Below are 25,565 nucleotides of genomic sequence, written 5' to 3'. Positions count from 1 at the left end.
GTTGATGATAATCTGTTTATTAGATACATATTGGCAGACAGATTCCCTTTATAAGACAGTCACAAGCCAGTTTCCTACATCCTGAGGCTTATTTGATCTCTTATGACCAATTAACTATTAGTTGCTTGCAGTTTTATAATAATAACAATCGTTATTTATATAGCGCCATCAAATTCCCCAGCGCTTAAAATCATTATATTGTTGTTCTTATTTCCAATGAACCAATCTGAACCAGCACTGCTGCAGAGTTAAGCATGGAACAGGTCCAAATCAGCAGCCTGAACCTGTCATGAGACCAGAAGTGAATTCAGGACTACCTGAGACTTGGACCTCTTGCTCATGAGGGAGTACAGTCAGTAAAAATTGCTCTGTGTGCTGAAGGGACCTCCCAACACGAACCTCTGATCACTTGAATGAACTGGCATTCTGGGTTCATTCCAGTAATGACAGGTTCGGGTCAGGAGACGGAGCGATCTTTACTGTCTGTACTCGCTCATGAGCAAGAGGTCTCATACTGTTATACACTTGGATACCCACCCTTAATATAATATTGTAGAGTATATTGTGAAATAAAGATACAGCAAATACATTTTATTAAATGTCATATGTTTTTTAGTGTGTTTTTTTTAATGGTTAAACTAAAAAAAAAATCTTATAATCATCTACATAGTAGGCTTGTGTCATACCCTTGCAACTTTCAGCTGTAGGTTGTGTAATTTGCAATGATCTTGCTAAGTACATAGAATATAATCTAGAATCTCCCCAATGTCTCTAAACACACACATACAGCCATGTAAAGGCGAAGATAAAAAAGTACTGCACAATATAATATGTTCTTATCAATATGTATTCTTTTTATTTTCTATACAGAATGGACTGACTCCATTACACCTTGCGGCCCAAGAGGACAAAGTTAATGTTGCTGAAATTCTAGCAAAGCATGGGGCCAATTTAGATGCGCAAACCAAGGTAACTACTAAGCTATTTGTTGGACATTTATAGGATGCTTTTCTGGAAATGTAGGGTTTGGAAAAGTCAGAGGGGGTCACTTACTAAGGGCCCGATTCGCGTTTTCCCGACGTGTTACCCGAATATTTCCGATTTGCGCCGATTTTCTCTGTTTTGCCCCGGGTTTTTGGCGCACTTGATCGGATTGTGGCGCATTGGCGTCGGCATGCACGCGCCGCATTTAAAAAAAAAAGAAAAGTGCCGCGGGACACGCGCTTACCTTCACCAGGTATAGGATGGTGCATTCCGGCGGACCTCGGGGAACTTCAGTGCAGCAGTGCCACCTGGTGGACGTCGTAGAAACTGCCTTAGTGAATCGCCGGAAGACCCGAATCCACCGCACAGAACGTGCTGCTGGATCGCGAATGGACCGGGTAAGTAAATCTGCCCCAGTGACAAGTACCTAGATGAGAAATGTGGATGTGATATGTAGTCTAGTAATTTCAGAGGTTTAATCCCACTATTGTCATTTCTTCTTCTTATAAGAGAAAAATTTATGAGGCACTCCTTAAAAAAAATAGGAGCATTTTTGTCCATACTCCGAATTCTTATTGAGAGGCAACTGGTTATATTATTTTTACATTTATTTTTACATTCAACGTGTTATATATATATAAAGTAAAAATGTAATGCGGTGTTTATGAGATTATGAGATTTTTCAATGCTTGCTCCATACATTTCATAATCTAGTGTAAAAGAATCACAACCATGTTACATATGTTACATAATAGGTCAGGCAAAATATATTATACGTTTTTATTTGGAATAATTTAATACAAATGTTCCTGTGCTTATCACTGTCACATACTTGTGTCTCCCTTGATCCATAATAGTAAATTAAAGGAAAATTAACAGTCAATTTGATAGGTATTAAATCGCATTAATTCCTCTACAAGCATCTATGACGTAGTGATGTGTCATTTGCGAACGAGCCGGCTCTAAGAACTGGCTCTTTTTCGTGAACGACGGGAGCTGGCTCCCCTCAGTAAGCTGATGGTTCACTTAACTCCGCCCCTAACTGGCTCACCATGCCCCTTTAACTCGAGTTAAATCGGGTTAAAAGTGGTGTAGAATGGGGTGACTGGCTGTACTGCGTCTCCCTATTATACATGTAATAGGGAGCCGTTCAGGAACCAGAAGAGTCGGCTCTTCTTAGTGTGCGGAGCCTAATGAGCCAGATCACTAAGAAGAGACAGAATTCACTATTATGGAGCTTGTAAAGTGAGTTTTATTTCTGAAAAAAAAAGTCCCAGGCGGATAAATATGCAGGACTGTTCTCCCCACTTCCTCTGTCTGAGCTGCGGTGCCAGTTGTGTATTGTGGGATCGACTGCACTCTGCAGAGGACAGGAGTTTGTATCCTGCCCCCATTGTGTCAGCATGTCCCACGCTTTACAACCCCCCTTCTCCCTGTGCTCCTTGCCCTGACCCCTGACCTCCTCCTTACATGCCTGCATTGCCTTAGCATGCATAGGCTGGCAGCTAAATGTTAACCCTTTAGTGTAAGCCCCCTTCCCAAGTAAGTTAATGGGCCACATTTATATAGCAGAATACCGGCACAGACTGCACATAAATACATGTACAGAGCGGTTGCACACGTATTTGTGTTTGCGCTTGTATGTGGCTGGTGGCGCAGCTGCATTGTGGCACACACCTGTTAAACTGAGTGCAAACTGAGTGCAAAAAAACGGGTGTACTGTTTTAGAACATCATGAGCAGTGTGCACTAGGTACGGTCTTCATGAATTGGGCCAATGTGGGTCAATGTGTGCATTGTTTGACAGTTTGTTTTTTAATTTTAAGGAGTAGCAGGGGTTAATCTGCTGCATGTAGATTAAGGTTGCATTCACACACAGAGTCTAGATTGCATTTTGAAACGCAATTCTGAATATGTGGGGAAGGGCTTGGCCCAATCACAGATGGTTTCTACTGAAACACGATCGGCAACAAGCAGGTGATGAAGGTAGTTATTAAAAAATCTATTGAAATCAGTAAAAACCTTATTGTTTTCATTCTTCTCCTTTTTTAACAGAAGAGCATAATAGACATTTATTAGTTATCTTCTTGCTTATATTTCCTTTCATTATCTGCATGTAAAAAGCTAGGAGTGGTGGTTCTGGTTCTCAGTACATTAATATCTTTTTTCCAGCTGGGTTACACACCACTAATCGTAGCCTGTCACTATGGAAACATAAAGATGGTGAACTTTCTACTGTCACATGGAGCTGGTGTCACTGCTAAAACAAAGGTAAGATTAGATCATTTTCCCTATTTCCAACAGTTTCTAAAATGGATAGCAAAGAGTTTGAGTATTGGTGGCTCATACATGTGTTTTACATTAGTGTGTGAGGCATCACAGTCTTCAGCAGAAATACAGCACAATATAATTCAGAAATGATAAGTCAATTAACAATGGACATTTTATAAATCTGGGAGGTTTGTATAACTTAGAATAAAAGAATGAGCCATAGCAAAAGAACACATGTTAGAGTATTATATATAGGCTCCAGTATGCAAGAGAAATTTAGAGAACTAAGGTTTTGATAATAAATGGTTGTCCTTGTAACCTAAATTCTATTTGGGGTCACTTTCAAATTATCTTAGTAGTGACTCCTGGTAACTTCTTAAACTAATCTTTTAAACCAACTTTACAATTCAACAGTGCAAATGATAAATTTAAATAGTGGTAAGTAATATGCTTTATTATAGAAAGAAATGTATTTGTTCTGTTTTTTTTTTTGCTCTCTTTCTTCCTGCATTTACGAGGGAGGTTCAACGACAGAGGGCGTTCCTGAGGGAAGTAGTTGTTATCATCGTGTGCTGCCATCTATCAAACGATGGCAAAACAAATTGCAGACTGATTGATAGGTTAGTTTGGATTTGGCAGCCATTTGAGTAAGACGTGTTTCGTGATTTCCGCTAAGATGGAAAAAGAGCAGTATCGTTCGGTAATTCACTTTTTGTTTTTGGATGGGAAAAATTACAAGGAGATAAAAGCAAAGTTGGATGCTGTTTATGGGGACACTTTGCCATCTATGACCACAGTTAGATATTGGTTCAACAAATTTAAACGGGGGCGAACATCCGTTTTTGATGATGAGTGACCAGGACGCCTGACAGACATATACAGACAGATACTCGATGATTGACAAACGAAAGTGCAGGAAGTAACAGAGGCCATGTCCGGTGTCCCACCGGAACGGCAATTAATATTTTACATGATAAGTTGGCGATCGGTGCCGCAATTGCTCACTGTGGACAACAAGTGGATGTGGCTGTTAACTTTGAAGTAGTGTTTGGAGCAATTTAAGCAAGATCCGAAGGCGTTTTTGCATGGAGGTGTCACCATTGATGAAACCTGGATTCATCATTACACACCAGAAACTAAGCAACAATCAAAACACTGGATTTCTCCCAGTGAAGCTGCTCCAAAGAAGGCGCAGGCAGTCCAATTGGCCGGAAAGGTCATGGCGATGCTTTTTTGGAATACGAACGGCGTCCTCTTCATGGATTTTTTAAAAAAGGAGGAACGATCACTGGACAATACTACAGTGAGTTATTGGACCGCTTCGACAAAACATTGAAGGAGACATGGCTGCATTTGACGTAAAAAAAAAAGGTGCTGTTTCACCATGATAACGCACCAGCACATTCATCTGGAGTTGTCGCAGCCAAACTGTGTGAATTGTGTTATGAATTGTTGCTCACATATTCACCCGATCTGGCTCCCTGACTGTTCCCTAACATGAAGAAATGGCTTGCGGGGAAAAAAATTAGCTCAAGGAAGTCATTGCCAAGACAGAGGTGTATTTTTGGAGAGTTCGACAAATCCTATTTTTTGGGGGGGGTTAAAAAAATGATAGGCATGTTGGGAGAAATGTATCTTTCTAAAAGGAAACTATATTGAAAAAAAAAAAAAAAATTTGGGAAAAAATGGTGTCTTCATTTATAACATGGGTACTTATTGAACCGCCCTCGTATCACCGTGCCTGTGTTCTCTCGATGTGCAATTAGATAAGGAGAAGTTGTTAAAGTTTTTGCAGAGCCAAATAATCAAGCAAAATATTATCTGGGTATGTAAGGAGTTAAGCTTTCTCCTTTTCTATATTTATCTGTTTGTATTTCAGAACTCCTTTCAGATACACTACTCACTACAGAGGAAAATGGGTGGAAATTATAGGAAAGAGCGATTTCCTATAAATTATTCTGTGCATCCAGGTTGTGTCATCAGCACTGCTGTGATCTGACCATTTAGTCAGATATGGGGAAGAATGAATGAATCACAACAAGATTTTCCATTTTTATAGATACTTTCAAAAAATGTTTTTTTAATAATATTGAGGGGCAGATTTACTATGGGGCAGATCTATTCATACTGTTTAAAAGTTGGACAGAATAATCTTGTACAGATTTGTCAATGAGCCTGATGTTGAATGATAAATATTTTAAGATTATGTCAGAAGTATATTTTAGCAAGTATATTTCATGACTGGTTGGTCCCAGTGGTGCAACAGATGCAACAGGTTAGTATATAGATGAACAGGTTATTATATCCAGTGCATTGTGAGACAGAGGGGAATTTTAAGGCTAGAGCAAAATGACCCAGCCTTAATAAATTCCCCTTTGTGACTCAAACAAACACATAGATGTCCCTTCAACAAAGGGAAATGTCATCCCAAGTTGTTAATTTCTTAAGAAGAGATGAGGTCTTGAAGCAACTCCATTAACATTCTTTGTTAACTTTTACAATGACTTACCAGTATTAAACATATCATTTTTTAACGACATGTTTACCATTTTAGATTGAACTATTGATTTTTTTTCTCTTTCTTGTATAACAGAATGGTTACACACCGTTACATCAAGCTGCCCAACAAGGCCACACACACATCATCAACGTTCTTCTGCAAAATGGTGCAAAACCCAATGCGACTACTGCAGTGAGTTCTTCTTTTTCTTAATATACCAAGGGGCAGATGTATGATAAGTCTGGCTTTTTCTGTCTGTTTTTTGAAACTTTTCTTGGCTTTCCTGCTGGTCAGATGTATCTTAGACGCTTTTTCTTATTGGTACTTGTGGCGTCCGGTCTGTAGTGAATTTGCAACTTATTAAAAGAAAACTTGCAATAAGTCTCCAAAAGTCGTAAACAGTTCCCCAGCTTATTTCTACGCCAGGTTAGGGGCAGCCGTAGATTTGCTGAAAAATTGGTAACTTGAAAAAGTCGCAATTTTCACCTCTGGATTTAGGTGATAACTCAGGGAACTCTGCTGAAAACTAGAGAATAGCGAACTTTGAAGGGAGACAGTTTTAGGTGCAAAAAAAGTCACAAATGAGCACAAGAACCATGAAAAGTCTCAAAGAAAAAGGCAAACCAAAAGTTTGATACATGTATTTGTTATTTGTGTATTTTACTTAGGGCTCATTCACACTGCCGTCTGTGGGGCCGTACATGCTGCCGCAAATTTGCAGCCGCATGTATGTCCCCATAGACGGCAGTAGTGGCATGGTGGGCCGATCCGGGCCGCACACCGCAAAAAGATAGAGCATGCTCTATCTTTCGGTGGATGTGCGGTCGTGTGCCACTATTCTCTATGGAGGGAGGAGGGGTCACCTCCTCCTCACCTCCGGCACACGACAGTATGCCCGCATGGCGGGCATACCGCGTGTGAATGTACCTTTAGTGTAATTGAATTTTAGAAGGTAAATAAGTGATGTCTTTATAAATGAATTGTCAAATAATCTTAAATATTCAATTTGAATGAACCCCCTTTCCCAAAATTTTCCAATACAGAAATAAAAAGTTAATACTGCATCTTAAACTATCTGTACACTTTTAATATTCAAATATTCATCTCGTATGGTAAATGCCATAGCAGGGGGAAAACTTCTGTTTTGTTTGACGTATTAAAACCAAACAAAAGATGTGTCATTCATTTTATAATGATGTCAATTTCCAGCAAATACAGTATGACTTTTTACATTGGAAAATCCTCAGAAAACACTTTCTTTATGGATATGCCTAACTGCCCACCCATGCATCTGCAAAGTTATTCAATTTCCCAATATAATCTTTATCAGTTCCCCATTGTTTTCTTCGTATTTCCTTACTGTTATTGTATACTGTCATCGAATTTACTGAATGTCTTCAGAATTTACCCAGTGGTAATTCTACAGTTAGGGTACATTTAGACGGCTGTCTGCTCTCCAGGACCAGATACCAGGTGTGTACAGGGCCAGGTAAAGGAGGTGGAATGGGTGAGCGCTTCTCATCCCTCCTCTTTCCATAGGCAGATGAGTGGCCACGTTTGGTCGCCTGACTTGCTCACCGAGAGCCAAAGACTTTTCTGTCAAAATACCTTTAAAAATCTGAATCCCTTTTATTCCACAGAAGTCAGACAAGGCCACTGCTGAAACTAATATGGCTTACCAATTTACCTAACTACAGTAGGAGCCAATAAAATAAATAATGAACCTACCAACACTGTCCTGTGGTCACAAACAATGTGCTTGCCGGATTTCACATAACTTCCACAATTTCGAGGACAGAACTCCGTGATTTATACTGATATATGATGTACAGTTGGGAAAAAAAGTATTTAGTCAGCCACCAGTTGTGCAAGTTTTCCCACTTAAAAAGATGAGAGGCCTGTAATTGACATCATAGGGAGACCTCAACTATGAGAGAAAAACAAGTCTGATTTTTAAAGAATGAATTTGTAAATTATGGTGGAAAATAAGTATTTGGTCACCTATGAACAAGCAAGACTTCTGGCTCTCACAGACCCGTAACCTCTTCTTTGTCCTCTGGCACTCTGTCCTCCATTCATTACCTGTAGTAATAGCTGGCTCCTGTTTGAACTTCTTATCAATATAAAAGACACCTGTCCACAACCTCAAACAGTCACACTCCAAACTTCACTATGGTGAAGACCAAAGAGCTGTTGAAGGACAAAAGAAACAAAATTGTAGACCTGCACCAGGCTGGGGAGACTGAAACTGCAAGCAGCTTTGTGTTAAGAAATCAACTGTGGGAGCAATAATTAGAAAATTAATAGGAAATTCATCCCAATGCTCCATATCTTGGGCTAGGGCATTCCACTTCAAGAGCCGCCATTTCATTTGAACTAACACAATTATCTTTACACAAAAAAGGAGTAATAAATCACATATTTAGTACAATACATTTTATTAAATTCCTATAAAAGGTATCAAATTACATAAAATCAAGCAAATGGATTTCCAAACAAGCAAATGTAGAGCAAAGTGATAATAACCATATGCATATAGTAAAAATACCCAAAGCCACTGTAATCACTAGTGTGATACCAACTTCTATTACACAATTAAAATCTAATAGACCTCTTATCAATTAAAAATTTTGTTTACTCCTTCCATCACTACAAATGCAGCATGATTATAAAAGTTAGCAGACAAAAAGTGGGGTAAACACTGGAAAGAGTAGACACATCTAGTCTAATATATGAAAGAAAAGCAGATGTGTATATGAGCAAAATCTTTATTAAACAAAAGGCACAAGTTAAAAACACTTTAAAAACCCGGAATGGGTATACAATCAGAGAACTCCCCAAGTGGTTATAGTATGATAACTCAAAGTAAAGATCAAAAGGTGAGCTGGGCAGGCAGGTAAGTATATAGTATAAGTACAGTGGAACTGCAAGTAATAGCACACCACAGCCCCACACACATACAAAAATACGTCTAGCAGGATACAAGCGTATCGCCTGTCTAGCACGCTTCATCAGGGAATGTATCGTCATCCCCTGACGAAGCGTGCTAGACAGGCGATACGCTTGGGGTCTTTCTTCCTCCCCAGGTTCTCATTAACGGTAATGTAATTTCATTGTATTTTTGTATGTGTGTGGGGCTGTGGTGTGCTATTACTTGCAGTTCCACTGTACTTATACTATATACTTACCTGCCTGCCCAGCTCACCTTTTGATCTTTACTTTGAGTTATCATACTATAACCACTTGGGGAGTTCTCTGATTGTATACCCATTCCGGGTTTTTAAAGTGTTTTTAACTTCTGCCTTTTGTTTAATAAAGATTTTGCTCATATATATACATATCTGCTTTCTTTCCATTTATTTCAATGATTATAAAAGTTATAACACGTAATGCAAAAGAGATTATTCATCTAGCACTTGGATTTGATGGTGTCTTACCTATGTTTGTTTCACACGTTTCCGGCAACCCCAATGCGCGTTTCGCACTTTAGCTTTGTCAAGGGGATGAGCACAGATAATCTCCCTTGATCAGGGGCTCCACGCAAGATCTCACCCTGTGAGGTCAAAATGATCACAAGAATGGTGAGCAAAAATCCCAGAAACACACAGGGGGACTTAATGAATGACCTGGAGAAAGATGGGACCAACATATCAAAGGCTACCATCAGTAACACACTATGCTGCCAGGGACTCAGATCCCACAGTGCCAGACATGTCCCCCTGCTTAAGCCCGTACATTGATGGGCCTTTATGAAGCTTGATAGAGAGTATTTGGATGTTCCAGAACAGTATTGGGCAAATGCCAAATGTTCAGATGAAACCAAAGTAGAACTGTTTGGTAGAAATACGACTCATGGTGTTTGAGGCACAGTAAATGCTGCGTTGCATTCAAAGAGCACCATACCAACTGTAAAGCATGGGGGTGGCAACATTATGCTTTTGGGCTATTTTTCCGCAATGGAACCAGGTTGACTGCTCCGTGTACATGAAACAGTTAATGGGGCCATGTATTTGATTTTGAGTGCAAACCTCTTTCCATCAGCAAGGTCATGGAAGATGAAACGTGGTTGGGTCATTCAGCATGACAATAATCCCAAGCACACCGCCAGGGCAACAAAGGAGTGGCTTTGTAAGAAGCATATCAAGGTCCTCGAATGGCCTAGCCCAGTGATGGCGAACCTATGGCACTGGTGCCAGAGGTGGCACTCGGAGCCCTTTCTGTGGGCACCCAGGCCATCACCCCAGCATGAAGTTCACCAGACAGGACTCAAAGAATCTTCCTACAGAATCTTCCTACAATGATAGGTGAGTTTGCCCTCCTCCTTTCAACTGCATTGGTGTCTTTAGCAGGCTGAACGATTGAAAGTTGTCAAAGAACAAGCAGAAAAAATTACTGCTTAAACTGCTGCGCTGGCACTTTGCTATAAATAAGTGGCTTTTGGTTGAAGTTTGGGCACTCCGGCTCTAAAAGGTTCGCCATCACTGGCCTAGCCAGTATCTAGATCTCAACCCCATAGAAAACCTTTGGAGAGAGTTGAAAGTCAGTGTTGCCCAGCGACAGCCCCAAAACATCACTGCTCTAGAGGAGATCTTCAAAGAGGAATGGGCTAACATAGCAGCAACAGTGTGCGTCAACCTTGTGCAGACTTACAGAAAACGTTGTTTTGCGTTTTTTTTATTTTCAAATAAACTTTATTAAAATAGTAGACATAAGACTTTCAATGAGTAAACACAGAGGGAATTTATAGAATTGACAAAAGATTTGACCTCTGTCATTGCCAACAAATATATATAACAAAGTGTTGAGATCAACATTTGTTATTAACCAAAGATTTATTTTCCACCATAATTTGCTAATAAATTAATGTGATTTTCTGGATATGTTTTCACATGTTGTCTTTCATCTTTAAGGTGTAACTATGGTGTCAATTACAGGCCTCTCTCATTTTTTTTTTTAAGTGGGAGAACTTGAACAATTGTCAAAATACTTTTTTACCCCACTGTAATAAGGACCAAATGATTACAGTCTGGTACTACTGCTTTGCTGGGATGGAGGTGCTAAATAATACTATAATATTATATAATATTATTATAGTATATAATATACTATAATCCTCAGCCTTGTAGTCGGTATGTGAAATGTGGCCACACATACAATGGGATTCACAGACCGACCATGGTTTTAGCCCTGAGAATTGAACTTGCAGTTACAATTACTAATGCATTGTGCAGCCATAACATCTAATATTATGTGCTTTATTGAGCCCAATGGAAAGGTTTTCCTCAGAGATATTTTACTGACCTATAGTTTCCTTTATTTAGATAGCCGACTAAAAATTTCCTCTATGGAAATGACTTCTCCTAAATGACTGTCAGATGTGTTTATGTGGTGGTATTTTTCTTAAGGAAGCCCAGAGTTCTGATAAGTGTTTTTAGGGTTATTCAGTCCTGTAGGGTGGACACTGCAGCACAAATACCCCTCACTTGTTAAATATAGATACACAAGCAGTGTCATTACCCCTTGTAAGTTATCTCTACACTAATCCTGCATCTGACGGCATCTTAAGTAGCTGGAATTTAAGGCAAATTTCATCCGATGTCTCACATCCTTAAAGCAGACAGAAGATTTTTCTGCGGAGAAGCTGGCAGATGTCAGTGTGTTGTGTTGCTATGGGGATTGAAGCTGCACAGAAAGACTTCTGAAGTCAACTACACATTACTGTAGCGCTTTTTCCTTGTTTTGGATGGAAAGGCTGGCTCACTCACTGTACTGTGTGTGATCTCATTGGCTCACAATTCATCTCTGTCTCCACCATTTCATCTTCCCCTGCAGAATGGCAACACTGCCCTCGCGATTGCCAGGCGATTGGGATATATATCTGTTGTGGACACACTGAAGGTTGTCACAGAAGAAGTTATCACTACAACCACTGTGAGTATTGCCTCCAGCTTGTCAGTAATGCATGTGCTAGGACAACAGTCATGACATTGGGACCTGCTGTGTTCCAGAAGTGTTCATATAGGTGTCTGAAATTGCTGTATTCTATATGGGAAAACAATCATGAGTAGTGAAAGATGTAAAAAATACTTGATATGTTTAACAACTTCAGCTTTACACATAGAGAACTCGCTCCCCACCCTCTACACACCACATATTATAGACATAAAGTTTACTAAATTTAGAGGATTATGAATATTTCAATTTAATGGTTTTATATGTCTTTAAGAACTGCACAATTCACTTTATACATTGCTTCAAAATGGGTTAAATGTTTCCAGCCTGATAACATCAGATGTGACAGAAACAATACACTACAAAGACTCTGATAATTACAGTGTGTGAGTACTATACAATGTGATTCATGCCTTTGTGTCAGAATTAGTTCATGAATTCATCATTTTACTTGCAAATACATCTCTGTTCATGACGTTTCTTTATTGTGGAGAAATTGTGCACCATGGAGAGTGGCAAGGTACATCTTATCCACTGTAGACACATACTATAGTCCTAGAGTCCTTTCTATACCCTTCTTGGGTATATAACCAGCTCAGGAATCCCCTTTACTAGCAATAGTTAGAAGAAATGAAGAGTTCTTTCTTTCTTCCTCTAACACACCTGGCAATTGATATATACAAACACTATGGGGGACATTTATGATTGGGCTTGTGTCAGTTTTTTGGTGGTCTTTGTTATTGCCTTGTGCACCATATATTATATGTCGGTGCCACAATTTAGCTTCTTTTTTGACACTTATGCCTTTTTTTGTTGCTCAATCTGGGTCCACCTCTTCAATCCTGAGAATTTTCCTGCACTTCTGGTCTCCCAACCCTTTTTTTGGTACAAATTTAGACTAAAGTCTAAAAGAAACTTCTGAACCCCTTAATGAGTATGGGTTAAAATATCTGATGCTCATTTGTTCTTCTTGTGGTGCACCAAATACATTAAGGCCGTGCACCATAATACAATATAACAGTTCAAATCACTGAAAACAACACCAAGTTCCAATATAAGTGCTCCCATTGTATTATAAAAATGGGTCATATGGATCCCCCCTTTATATCTAGATTTGTTGGTTATACTCGCCAAATCTTGTGTATTCATACTCAATGATGGGATATAAATTTTGTCTTGTACTGTAGTATTCTCCTACCAGTACTATTGCGTCTTCTCCGGAGTTGTCACAAAGACTATAGTAACATATGCTGTATGTACAGGGCGAGTTAGCTGTGGGTTAGCCAAAGCAGAATAGGCTGTACCTCCACAAGAAACAATAACAACCTGTAGTCGAAACTCAGTTAACTAATTAAACACATGTTATTTATTGTTCCCCATTCAGGCCCTGTTCAGTGTTGCGCTTGGATTGCGTTTGCATGCCAAGTATATCAGGAATGACTGTTCTGTGAATACATATGCATTTGGACCAAAATGCTTGCATTCAGTGGCGTAGATTTACTTACCCGGTCCTGTCGCAATCATGCAGTGCGTTGTCCGTTGAGGATTCGGGTCTGCCGCAATTCGCTAAGCTCGTGCGCCCGTGTTCCTGCATTCGTCACTTCTGCGCTGAGGTCCACTGTAGTTCACCTTCTTCTTCCTGGCGCATGTGAGTGCTTGATCTTGCGACACAATTCCTTTTTTACATTCCGCGGTTTGTCCGAATCCGTCGGGTTGTCCGATGGCACGCCCCCTGATTTCTGCCACGTGCAAGCTGGTGCCGATGCGCCAAAATCCGATTGGGTGCGCAGAAATCCCCAGGGAAATTTGGCGCAAAACGGAAATCGTCGGGAAACCCGACGAAAATGCGTCTGACGGACCCTTAGTAAATGAGCCCCAGTAAGTAACAACACATGGTCTGACAAAACAGGTGTTGCTTCTTAGCAAGCATTTAGGTCAAAACGCATGTGTGTTCAGGGAGGAACGCTTGAAATGTGTTTCGAAGCTCAAGGCTGTTGTGCGAACACAGCTTTAGGTTGTGGAATTCAGTCTTTGCATTGCAAATGTTGAATTCAACCGCAATGCCGTTGAAACCGTTAATTTATGGCTGTTGTTTGTTGCGGTCACAATGTTTTTAGGCCACATTCAGAACAACATTCCGACCCATCTGTTCCTGGCTTTTAACAGCCTCCGCCCAGCGCTTTATCTCATGTTGTGTAATATATTTATATTGTATTGTGTTCCTTTGCTGGCTATATACTTTATGAATTCTATATGATTTTTTTTAAATAACATTCTAATAGATGTGTAATGTAATTTAAAATAATAGGCAGATTGCCACTTTTCACAATGCTTGCAAAGGAAGCCTTGGCACAGAAGATGCATAATTATATGGCTGTCAAAATCTTAGGCTTTCTTCTTTACATAAGCGACTTGGGTTGAGTGCCAAACTTACTTTTCCCAAGTTTGTAACACTTGTGCACTCTCTCCAGGCAGGCTTAACCTTCATGCAAGCCATAAATGAGGTTCTTGTCTAATCAGTTTTATATGTATGAATCCCCACCTCCCCCTCCTCTATACCAATTTCAGTACTGCCCACCCGCCTGCTGTTATATCTGTGCTATCTTTGTCTATGAAAATCTGTCATAGATTTGTTTAAAAAAAAAACAAAAACACATTTTAACACATGAACTGCCTGAGGCATCCACTGCAACTTTCGCAAAACTTAACATGTATGTAAATAAATATTTGCCTGTATGAAAGAATACATGAACATGAACCCAACATGTCTTCCCCTGAAGACAATAAGCATATACCCTATAGGGGTCTTATTCTGGATTAAAAATAACATGAACATAATAGTTTAAGCTCTGTGACCACTTGACATTACTGTTCATCTATAGCCATAAGTTTTCACCATTCAAAAGTTTAGCACAAAGAAGCCATGTTCTCATCTCTGTTGTGCCTTTAGTCTACACTCACCGGCCACTTTATTAGGTACACCTATCCAACTGCTCGTTAACACTTAATTTCTAATCAACCAATCACATGGCGGCAACTCAGTGCATTTAGGCATGTAGACATACATGGTCAAGACAATCTCCTGCAGTTCAAACCGAGCATCAGTATGGGGAAGAAAGGTGATTTGAGTGCCTTTGAACGTGGCATGGTTGTTGGTGCCAGAAGGGCTGGTCTGAGTATTTCAGAAACTGCTGATCTACTGGGATTTTCCCGCACAACCATCTCTGGGGTTTACAGAGAATGGTCCGAAAAAGAAAAAACATCCAGTGAGCGGCAGTTCTGTGGGCGGAAATGCCTTGTTGATGCCAGAGGTCAAAGGAGAATGGGCAAACTGGTTCGAGCTGATAGAAAGGCAACAGTGACTCAAATCGCCACCCGTTACAACCAAGGTAGGCAGAAGAGCATATCTGAACGCACAGTACGTTGAACTTTGAGGCAGATGGGCTACAGCAGCAGAAAACCACATCGGGTGCCACTCCTTTCAGCTGGAAACTGAGTCTACAATTTGCACAAGCTCATCGAAATTGGACAGTAGAAGATTGGAAAAATGTTGCCTGGTCTGATGAGTCTCGATTTCTGCTGCGACTTTCGGATGGTAGGGTCAGAATTTGGCGTCAGCAACATGAAAGCATGGATCCATCCTGCCTTGTATCAACGGTTCAGGCTGCTGGTGGTGGTGTCATGGTGTGGGGAATATTTTCTTGGCACTCTTTGGGCCCCTTGGTACCAATTGAGCATCGTTGCAACGCCACAGCCTACCTGAGTATTGTTGCTGACCATGTCCATCCCTTTATGACCACAATGTACCCAACATCTGATGGCTACTTTCAGCAGGATAATGCGCCATGTCATAAAGCTGGAATCATCTCAGACTGGTTTCTTGAACATGACAATGAGTTCACTGTACTCAGATGGCCTCCACAGTCACCAGATCTCAATCCAATAGAGCATCTTTGGGATGTGGTGGAACGGGAGATTCGCATCATGGATGTGCAGCCGACAAATCTGCGGCAACTGTGTGATGCCATCATGTCAATATGGACCAAAATCTCTGAGGAATGCTTCCAGCACCTTGTTGAATCTATGCCACGAAGAATTGAGGCAGTTCTGAAGGCAAAAGGGCGTCCAACCCGTTACTAGCATGGTGTACCTAATAAAGTGGCCGGTGAGTGTATATTGACATGTGGGAACACTTTGGATACGCCCAAGATATACCAAAAAGACCCTAGTAACTTGCTAATGTTTTTTTTTTTTTAATTGTGTCCATATATTCATTGTTTTTCAATCTGGGAAAGAATTAACACAATACTGGTAAACTTCAGTAAGCGGTTATATATAAGACTGCAATAAGAAACTATTCCATTGGGGCTTTGTAATTTAAATATGGAAGAGCTAAAAATTGATATTTGATTGCCTACATTAAGGCAATGTAACTATAATTTTATATTTTGCTATAAGCATGTGGACTTATGGAAACTGTCTGAACAGAGCAAAGCTGTGATCTGCAGAGCTGGATGTGCTTCCTGCCAGCCATCGTATGTAATGTTGGATTTGATGATTCACCCTATTACAGGATGCTTTACAATAAAATGCTAACAAACAGATGTGAATTTTCTTGTAGTTTACTGATATTGGTCTTTTGTGTGCAGACTGTGACGGAGAAGCACAAGCTGAATGTGCCGGAGACTATGACTGAAGTCCTTGATGTGTCCGATGAGGAAGGTGAGATTCATTTTGAGCCGTACCGTGAAGGGGTATAACAATGAGACAAGCACATTGACATTAAGCACTTGCCAATGTTTGCAGAAGTTCAAACACATTTTATTTTACAGATTTTAATGTACTTATACAACTGTTACATATATGTCATTTTTATACACTCAAACATGTTCCAGTATGTCTTACATATCTATGCATCTAAAGAGTGCAGCTTACATGCCAGCAGAGCTTTATATCTGGAGATCTACCCTTACAAACTAAAATGTGCTTTATGCAGCCATTAAATTATTAGCCGGTGACCTCATGTCTGATGAAGAACTTCTAAGTATACAAGGTATTGGTGTATGCGGACTGATGGAGAATGCTGTGCATTCAGTGTGGCTTGCAGTGAGATCAATTGTTTATTTTACAATTGGAGAATAACTTTGATTTTAATGGAGTGTTGTTGATGCATGTTCTGGGGCTTGAATATGACTGTGTGGTCAAGTGTATATTATAAGACAGATGTAAAACTGTATTGGTTCATACAGTATTATACTAAGTGTTTTGCTGACTCAAGCTGACTCTTTTTCTAATATTCTCCAGTAAAAAAGAGAACAGTATAGTACATCTTTTAACCAAGCGGGGGCATGAGACTTCTTAATCAATGTGTACTTTTGTATTTTTTCACATTCATAAATACAAATATAGCAAACATATTTCAACTCTGTAGGGCATACATAGTGGAAGCTATGTGTGCATACATGGAAAAATATAGTTTTGTTTTGCATCCATACAAGGCGTTGCTACAGTACTCCTGAGTAGTACTCAAACTTATTATCTAAGTAGAGCAGCCTCAAACTTTTGGCCTATAACTTCAGGTAATCATATATAACCATGAAAGTACAGTAAAAAGTGTAAAATGATATGTTTCTTAGTTTCTCCTGTAGGGAAATGAGCAGTTTGTTAGTTTAATTATACATCATTATATGTGTTCATAATATTTCATTTTGTGAGATATGCGGCTGGTCTAAAGCTTCTATTCTGAATTTTACAAGTAGATGATACAATGACAGGTGATGGAGGAGAGTACTTGCGACCTGAAGATTTGAAGGAGCTAGGAGATGATTCCCTCCCAAGCAGCCAGTTTCTGGATGGAATGACCTACCTGAGGTACAGCTTAGAAGGTGGACGCTCAGACAGGTATGTCAATGTACCTAAGGTGATATGTTATGCTGGAAAAAAAAAACATTTTTTTAGAAACATCAGAAGAATCCAAGACTGGTCAGTCGATCCATAATGTCTAGTTTTGGAGGTAAAAATGTGGGGATTAATGAATAGTTTGTTTTGGGGACATTAACCAAGAACCCACTAGAAAGGATTAGAAGGGTAAGTTTTATTTTATATTGTGAGATTACTATTTATCTGGACACTTGTATAGAGGGAACAGTGTAAATACGTGTAGAATAAAATGCTGATTTTTTTAATATTGAACAAAATTATACTATAGTTTGCAAAACTAATGGTCCATTCAACCGGAGCTGTGAACCCTTATAACATTTATTCATAGAAACAAGTGAGGTTAGGCTAATTTCACACTACCGTTTAAACCTCCTTAAAAAAGGTAAAGAACTGAGGTTTTAACGAAGGTTTAACGTATCAGTTAAAAATCCCATTGACATCAATGTAAATTTTATGTCATCCGTTATGGTCAGTTTAGGCAGGTATCTGTTATCCTTGTGTTTTTTTCAAACGGAGCAAAAGTACTGCAGCCTCCATCATTTTTTCGGTCAAGAAAATGCATGGATAATTGATACACGCCTAAACACATCAATGGGATTTTTTATTGATATGTTAAACATCCGTTCTTTACTTTTTTTAACGGAGGTAAGGAAAGGAGGTTTGAACGGTAGTGTGAAATTAGCCTTACTTGTGATTTCATTTTTCCAAACGGCATTGATACAATTAAAGCTATAATCTGGTTGGTTTCTATGCAATTTGTGTTATTGGATTTAGGTATTGGAGTTAGTAGCAATATGTACTGTAGTTACTTCAGACAGCTCAGCATATGTGGTATATTACACTTCTAAATCATATGTAAAAGGAGGTAAATGTGGTCTCACGTTAGCAATGTAATATGACAGCCATGTAACTGCTGAGCCCTAAATGGATCGTACACACGTACAAGAGTCTCATTTGCCTGCTGATGAGCGCATCTCTGCTTTCCCAGCATGGTGCATTCCTGGTGCTTTCCTACAATTAGCTTCCAGTTTAGCAAAATTGCTACTTCAAGTTCGGAGAAGATAACCATGATTATCTCCACAATGGATTCTAATGGCTTCTAAAAATAACATCACATTTTTAGCTAACTGAGGTTGTAAATAGACTTTCTGTGCAAGTATAATACTAATACAGGGAAGACACCTTGTACTATTTATCTTATTATAAAGTAGAGGCAAAGGGATCTCTTTAAAAAATATGAGGCTGTCCTGTATAAGACAATAAGACAAGACCGTATTTTTCGGCCTATAAGGCGCACCTCTAATAAATGCCTGCTAAGACATCTAGGTTCATATATAAGGCGCACTGGAATATAAGGCGCAGGATCAAATGCAGTACCTAAAAATGACCAGCAGATGGCTGGTCCTGTGCGCAGTTCAAGCCAGCTACACTTACCGGGAAACTTGTCTTCAGCGTGTCAGAGAGCTCCGATCTCAGAGGTATGGCTGCTGGGGGTTAATGCAGGGTGATGCAGCAGGGGTTAAGCGGTCTCCCTCTGCCCCTTCTCCTTCCCCCCTCAGCCAGGGTGTTATTCCTGTGGGGTTCCCTGTGGCTCCTTCTCTTTCCCCTGTTACAGGGCTGTCAGGTATGGGGGATTGTTTACTGATGATGATGATTGCCTCGTGGTCGTCCCTATGACAGCTCCGGTCTCTCCGTGCTAGGGGAGGGCAGGATGGGCACAATGTTAGTTGTGGTGTCAGGGCACTTCAGGAGCTAGGGACCCTGTACACTGTGTGGGAAGGTGTGTGGGAACACTGGTAAATGTACAGTACATCTTCTAGTAGTAGTACATTTCTGTATAAGTTCATATATAAGGCGCACTGGCCTATAAGGCGCACCTTTGATTTCTGAGAAAATTAAAGGATTTTTGGTGCGCCTTATAGGCCGAAAAATACGGGTAATTGTCCCCCTGTCTGTAAATTGAGATCACTCATTAGTATGTGCTTTGGGTTTAGGAAGTCTCCATTATTATGTGCAATGTAATTTTATTTATGAACTTTTTATTGTGTTCATAAAAGAAGATATAGAGTAATACATACACTCTGTAAAAGCTGATATTACTAACCTCAGGATAAACCTAACTTCCATATATAATGGTACATGACTAACGACACAGTGTTATGTCTCCTTTCTATACGCCTTTTCATTTCTTACTAATACTACGATCACTTGTAACTTCATAACTATTTCCCTTTCATTTATTTATTTTTCTTCCCTATCATTTTTGTGGATGCTACCAACAGCACCATGCCTAGGTAGGTATGACATCGCATGGTATATTACCACTATGGTCTTTATGTTCTAACCCTCCACCACATATACTCATCCATCAATGCTTCACTCCTTGTGCCGTATATTAACATAAGCTAAATGGCCTGCAGTGAATCCTGGCTTTAGCTGAAAATAAGCTTTTAGACAGTGTAAATGACCTATAATATTTTATATCTGTTGTTTTCCTACATGACCTAATCACAAATCTATATTTAATGGACCCTTAATGTAGTGCCATAAGGGTCCTTACTCTATCTTTGATTTTATGTATCCTATTTATGTATTTTCTGCATCCTATATACAATTCCAGTTAATACTCTATTTAAGGGGGAGGGAATGTTTATTGTCGTCAATCTATGTGTCTGCTTCCTGTTTTCATATTAAGTGTCATCCTGCTGATGTACAAGGCTGTTTGCGCTTTGCGTCAATGTCCTACAGTCTCCCAGTGAATCCACAGTATCTTCCAGGGGATATGCAATTTTCTTCAATTATGTATTAATTAAAAGGTTTTCTTTGTTTCCAAACTATTTTTTTTAGTTTTACTTATGGTGTTTCTATTAGAAAGAAAGAAAGAAAGAAAGCCACAATGGAAATCTGCAAGAATTGTATTAAGGCTAATATCACACTTATGTTAAAGGGATTTCTTTAATATGACACTCAGTTTTGAGAGGCTTGTACAAAGCAAATTCATTTGAAAAAGTTGTACAGGATTATAAAAAAGTTTATGTATGGTTGTGGTTTGTGTTAAAACAATCAATGAATCTCCTGCTGTAGCGGTGTTCGCTCTGTCGGCATGACATCACTGCCGGCCTCCAATACAAGCAGAGGCTGTCAGAAGCTGCTGTTGTGTTTGGGAGATGTTTATCGTTTTAATACACCCCCAAGCCATATATAAACCTTTTTCTGATTCCAGACAAACCCTTTAAATCTCACAAATTATAAATTGTGTAAATGATTCCTTATTTTGACATCCACATACATTACAATTTAAAGGGAATCCATTATTAGTTTTGACCATAATAAACTGCAGACAGTGCTAGGTATAGGCTCTGGAGATCTATGTCATCATACTTTAGTGTGTAGTAAATAGCAGCAAGATTATGGAAAGTGAAGTTTAAATCCAGGTTGGCAGTTCCTACAAGTGGCTTTTAGCCTGAAGAGCTTTCTGATCTTTGAAATGAAACGTTGCACAGCCCCTCCCCTGCCATGAGTGATTGTTGTAAATACCCAACCAAAATCATGATGCAGTTTCTACTCTTAGAAGGGGAGGGGCTGTGGAGCAGCATAGTGCAGACAGCAGAAAGCTCTTCAGGCTGTGAGACCTGTTCAGAGACCTGGCATGAACTGTAGAGCTGTCCTGTCACTACATACAACATACACCAAGGTATGACTACACACAGATCTGTAGGACTGGTAGGTAACACGGTCTGCAGTGTTGTATGGTCAAAACTGCAAAGATTTCCTATATGGGGACAAAAAACTTACCAGTTTTGGGCTTTGTTTAGACAACATCCCTTTTTGGACTGGAATAAGCTGAATTTTCCCGAAATGTTACCAAAACATTAGGGCAGTCCTGGTAAATGAAGGACTGCTGACAACTGTACAGATTATAAATAAGAGTACTGCAAGTGTGAGATACGCCTTAAAATAGTTAGGGTTCACTGGCATATGTTTTATTATATTTAAGAATATAAAATTCTGTATTCAAAATTTGGTCTTGCAAAAAATAAATTTTCCCCTGGAAGTTGCACCAGGAGCTAATGGCTAATTTTCCCATTCACCTTTTCCATTCCACCCTCACATTTCTGGTGATTTGTATGTGTCAACCGACCAGCCTGCGATCCTTCAGTTCAGACAGGTCCCACTCAGTGAGTCATCACTCTTACCCCAGGAGCAGCGCCATTATAGACGACTCTGTCATCATACCCCATGACCAGGTGGGTGATTTAGTTTTTCTTCTCGTTATTTTAATTTCAGTCATATCAGAAATCCACCAACAATGGGGAGGGGGGTTCTGATATGGCTTTTAACAAATTTACATTTTGCAAATTCTAATCCTAACAGCTTTTTTTTGGACTTTATAGACAAGCTTTGGTATTTTAATCCCTTCAATGATGCTGTCTTTTAATTGCTACAAATGAGCCGCATATTCATATATTTCAATTCCATATAGAATAGTGAAGGCTTCTTACTGATTACAGGCGGTCCCCTACTTAAGGACACCCGACTTATAGACAACCCATAGTTACAGACGGGCCCCTCTACCTGCTGTGAAGCTCTCTGAATGCTTTACTATAGTCCCAGACTGCAATGATCAGCTGTAAGGTGCCTGTATTGAAGCTTTATTGATAATCCTTGGTCAAATTACAGCTAAAATTTTGAAACTCCAATTGTCACTGGGGCAAAAGAAAAAAAATGTCTAGAACTTCAATCATAAAATATACACTTTCGACTTACATACAAATTCAACTTAAGAACAAACCTCCGGACCCTATCTTGTCTGTAACCCGGGAACTGCCTGTACTTTGATGTGAAGACCCTTTCCTCTAAGTACAGGTAACTCTACTCTTGTTGCTGACCAACTACCTCCTATGACGCATCACTGCCAGATGCATCATCAATTCATTGCTATCTCAAGACCCCATGTGTTTCTAGATTGAATATTTATCATCAGGGGTCATATTCAAGTTGTATTTGTGTCAGCTAGACAAGCACATTAGTGTGTGTACATACCCCCCACATTGATATCAGGGGTACCACAGGCACCAGAGACCCCAAGAACTTAAATAGAATGCCCCACCCATTTCTGAAGGGTTGCCTGATGGAGAGACTAATCATGAAAATTGAATGATGGTGGATCAGGCAGCTTTGTGTGATACGTTGTGGTAGGTGGTGTGTGACTTAGGCTATATTCACACTAACGTATGGAGGACGTATATACGGCCGATATACGTCCTCCATAGACGGCTATGGGAGCATGGCACCTTCCCGGGTACGTGCGGCACCGTAACGCTCCGTACCCGGGAAAAAGATAGGACCTGTCCTATCTTTACCCGTATTACGGCGCCGTGCGCCATTACTTCCTATGGAGAGGGGCGGGGGTGAGCTGCGCTCACCTCCTCTCCCCATGCACTGCCGTTGCCCGCTACGGTACGGGCAGGCAACGCAGTGTGAATATAGCCTTAGTCAGCGACAAGAATAGAGATAGCTGTACTTAGAGGGCACGGTCTACTCATTGCAGTCAGCAAGAGGTAGGTTCTAAAGCTACTGAGTATAAGTGAGACTAGTCCTGACTAGATCTTCTCAGGGGGTCTTTGTACACGGGATGATTGTACCCGTATGGTTTTAAATGAATTAATATAATTTTATATTGTACTTTTTCTCACAGTCAACTTTTTGAAGTGAAGTTTTTAAGAACGTTGCATAATATAAAACAGTGATGCAAGAGGATGAAAAATACTGCAATGATAGTAGATTTTTGGCCCTAAATAGGACATGTGAATGTGTCATCAGAACATGAAAACCATACAGATACATTACATTAGCTGAAATATTTTTAAAACTCTTTTTAGACAGTTTATCTATCTATTTAAGGTGTTGAGTAGTTCACTTCTATTGCTTGTCGTTCTTTAATTTCTTTATCTGTATGGAATTGATTCAGATTCATTTTACTTTTGTTTAACTGCTTAGGTCACATATTTAACAAAATCAGAACAGAACTCATATCGCCTCAGCTGGGGGAATGACAATCTGGACAATGTGGCTCTCTCCTCCAGCCCCATCCATTCTGGGTGAGTGAAGACATATGTTCTAAGAGACCTTTCCTCTGCAGTACTTAATCCCACAAACAGGTGGCACTGTCAGTGCATTGATGTATGTGTAAACTGGAAGACTTTACAATTCCTGTTCAGTTATTATGTGGTATTCTATCTCTGTACTAATGTACCTGAGTATAAGGCATATTACATGTGGAGTTGGTTGCTATCCATTACTCTGTACTTAATGTATAATGCCTCTACTTCTCACATTTATAGTGTTCAGAAAATGATTTCAATGACATAAGTGGATGTTGTTAGAGCAGATTTTCCAGTGATTTGCTAGATAGGATGATCACAATGAATATCTGTTTTTTAGTAGAACTAAGAAAATATCAGCTGTTACTTATGACGGAATTAACCCCTTTTCAATTGTTAGATCAAAAATACTAAATAAAACATTTACCATATACTTCTGCTGGCAGCCAGTTGTAAACTGTTTAAATGCTGCTGGCAAAGTCACCAAGTGGGATTGAAATGGCTGCGAGCCGGCTGAGCCAACCCATTTTGGGGAGGTTCGTTGATCCCGTTTACTTCATCAGGGAGCAACAATCCTCACCAAAATGGAGGTGTCCTGCCTGCAGCCATTTAAATGCCTTCTAATGAAGTTCGGGGTCAGGTCCGGGAGGACTCCTGGACATGGCCATTATTGTAAAGGCTCCACTGTTAGCATTGCAAACCTGGAAGTGTAGCTAAATAAAAATGTAAAAATATGTGAAATCTCATTTTCCCCCTTGCATTACGTCAACAATGATAGTTCCGTTAGACAGTTAATGCATCATAGAATTTAGAATAAAGGCAATGGGGGAGATTTATCAAAACTGTTACAGCACCAGATTTTGTGCCTGATGCTGAGTGATAAATCTGGTCTAGTAGAAGGCTTTCTAGTCATACTTTGCACTATTAGTTGATTTAGTTTACTCCAGAAAACTGCACCAAAAGTTGGGTCTATTTTTGGACTTTTTCCCCTTTTGAAGACCATACCCCTTATCCATACTAGTCAGAAAACTGTCTATAATACGGTGTAATGGGGCACAAAGCATTTGTGGCTTGACCGAATTCTGTCGCAAACACTTTGATAAACCTCCCCCAATAATTATCCCCTCATTACTCTACAAATTAGTGCATTGCCAATTACTGTTATTTTTTGGCCTTAGGATTTCCCCAGTGATACGCGGGTCTAGAATATGGTAGTGGCATGGTCATCAATCTTCTTCTGTAAATCTCTAACTTTATTACATCTGCCTCTTTTTCTATCTCTTCTCTTTATTTCTCATGGTAACTAATCTGTTCTGTTGCAGCCGCTTATCTCCTTGCCTTGACCGAGACCACAGCAGGTGATTCTTTGTGTTCAATATCTAACTCCATTGTTCCCACATTGTATGCCAGTAATTGACATCAGGATGCTTTAGTGTTCACTTCTAATGATTGGGTGCTCTTTTTTCTATGGCTCCTGTTATGCTACTCAAGATCACTATGTTGGTTTGCAACACCTCAAGTAATGAGGACCCACATCGCTGTAAGAAAATTAGTCCATGCTCACAGTTTTGGAGGCTCTCTTGTGGCAACCAGAATAACCTTATTCACCTACATTGCTTTAGGTGTTGCAGAGCAATCATCAGGAGAGTTGGGTAAAGGGAACCTGTCACCAGGGACCTAATTTTCACTAAAAACAGGTTGCAGAAACCCACTACAGCTTGATAAAAAATTGTCTTTCTGCCTTTCCTGTGTTTTGCAGTATCATTGTGTCTTTTAACTTGCCTTGCACCCTGACAGAATCCTGTTTTAAGTCCC

General features: G+C 39.8%; 1 protein-coding gene across 46 annotated transcripts in view; it reads left to right on the top strand.

Annotated features, from left to right (window-relative positions):
* Positions 1 to 25,565, top strand: part of ANK2 (ankyrin 2) — a 336,471-nt gene that overhangs the window by 253,022 nt on the left and 57,884 nt on the right. For 17 of the 46 annotated variants that reach the window (XM_072119238.1, XM_072119243.1, XM_072119237.1 and 14 more), the window contains 10 exons: positions 871 to 969; positions 3,156 to 3,254; positions 5,848 to 5,946; positions 11,587 to 11,685; positions 16,356 to 16,428; positions 17,466 to 17,607; positions 19,929 to 19,940; positions 21,791 to 21,893; positions 23,647 to 23,747; positions 25,073 to 25,108. In XM_072119238.1, the coding sequence (XP_071975339.1) occupies positions 871 to 969; positions 3,156 to 3,254; positions 5,848 to 5,946; positions 11,587 to 11,685; positions 16,356 to 16,428; positions 17,466 to 17,607; positions 19,929 to 19,940; positions 21,791 to 21,893; positions 23,647 to 23,747; positions 25,073 to 25,108 (863 nt within the window). The remainder of the gene's footprint in view (positions 1 to 870; positions 970 to 3,155; positions 3,255 to 5,847; positions 5,947 to 11,586; positions 11,686 to 16,355; positions 16,429 to 17,465; positions 17,608 to 19,928; positions 19,941 to 21,790; positions 21,894 to 23,646; positions 23,748 to 25,072; positions 25,109 to 25,565) is intronic. The other 29 variants (XM_072119265.1, XM_072119246.1, XM_072119236.1 and 26 more) reach the window with 7 other exon arrangements.

Source organism: Engystomops pustulosus, chromosome 1 (assembly GCF_040894005.1).
Source record: "Engystomops pustulosus chromosome 1, aEngPut4.maternal, whole genome shotgun sequence".
Classification (NCBI taxonomy): Eukaryota; Metazoa; Chordata; class Amphibia; order Anura; family Leptodactylidae; genus Engystomops; species Engystomops pustulosus.
Note: the sequence above shows the minus strand (reverse complement) of the source record. Positions and strands in the feature narration are given on the sequence as shown.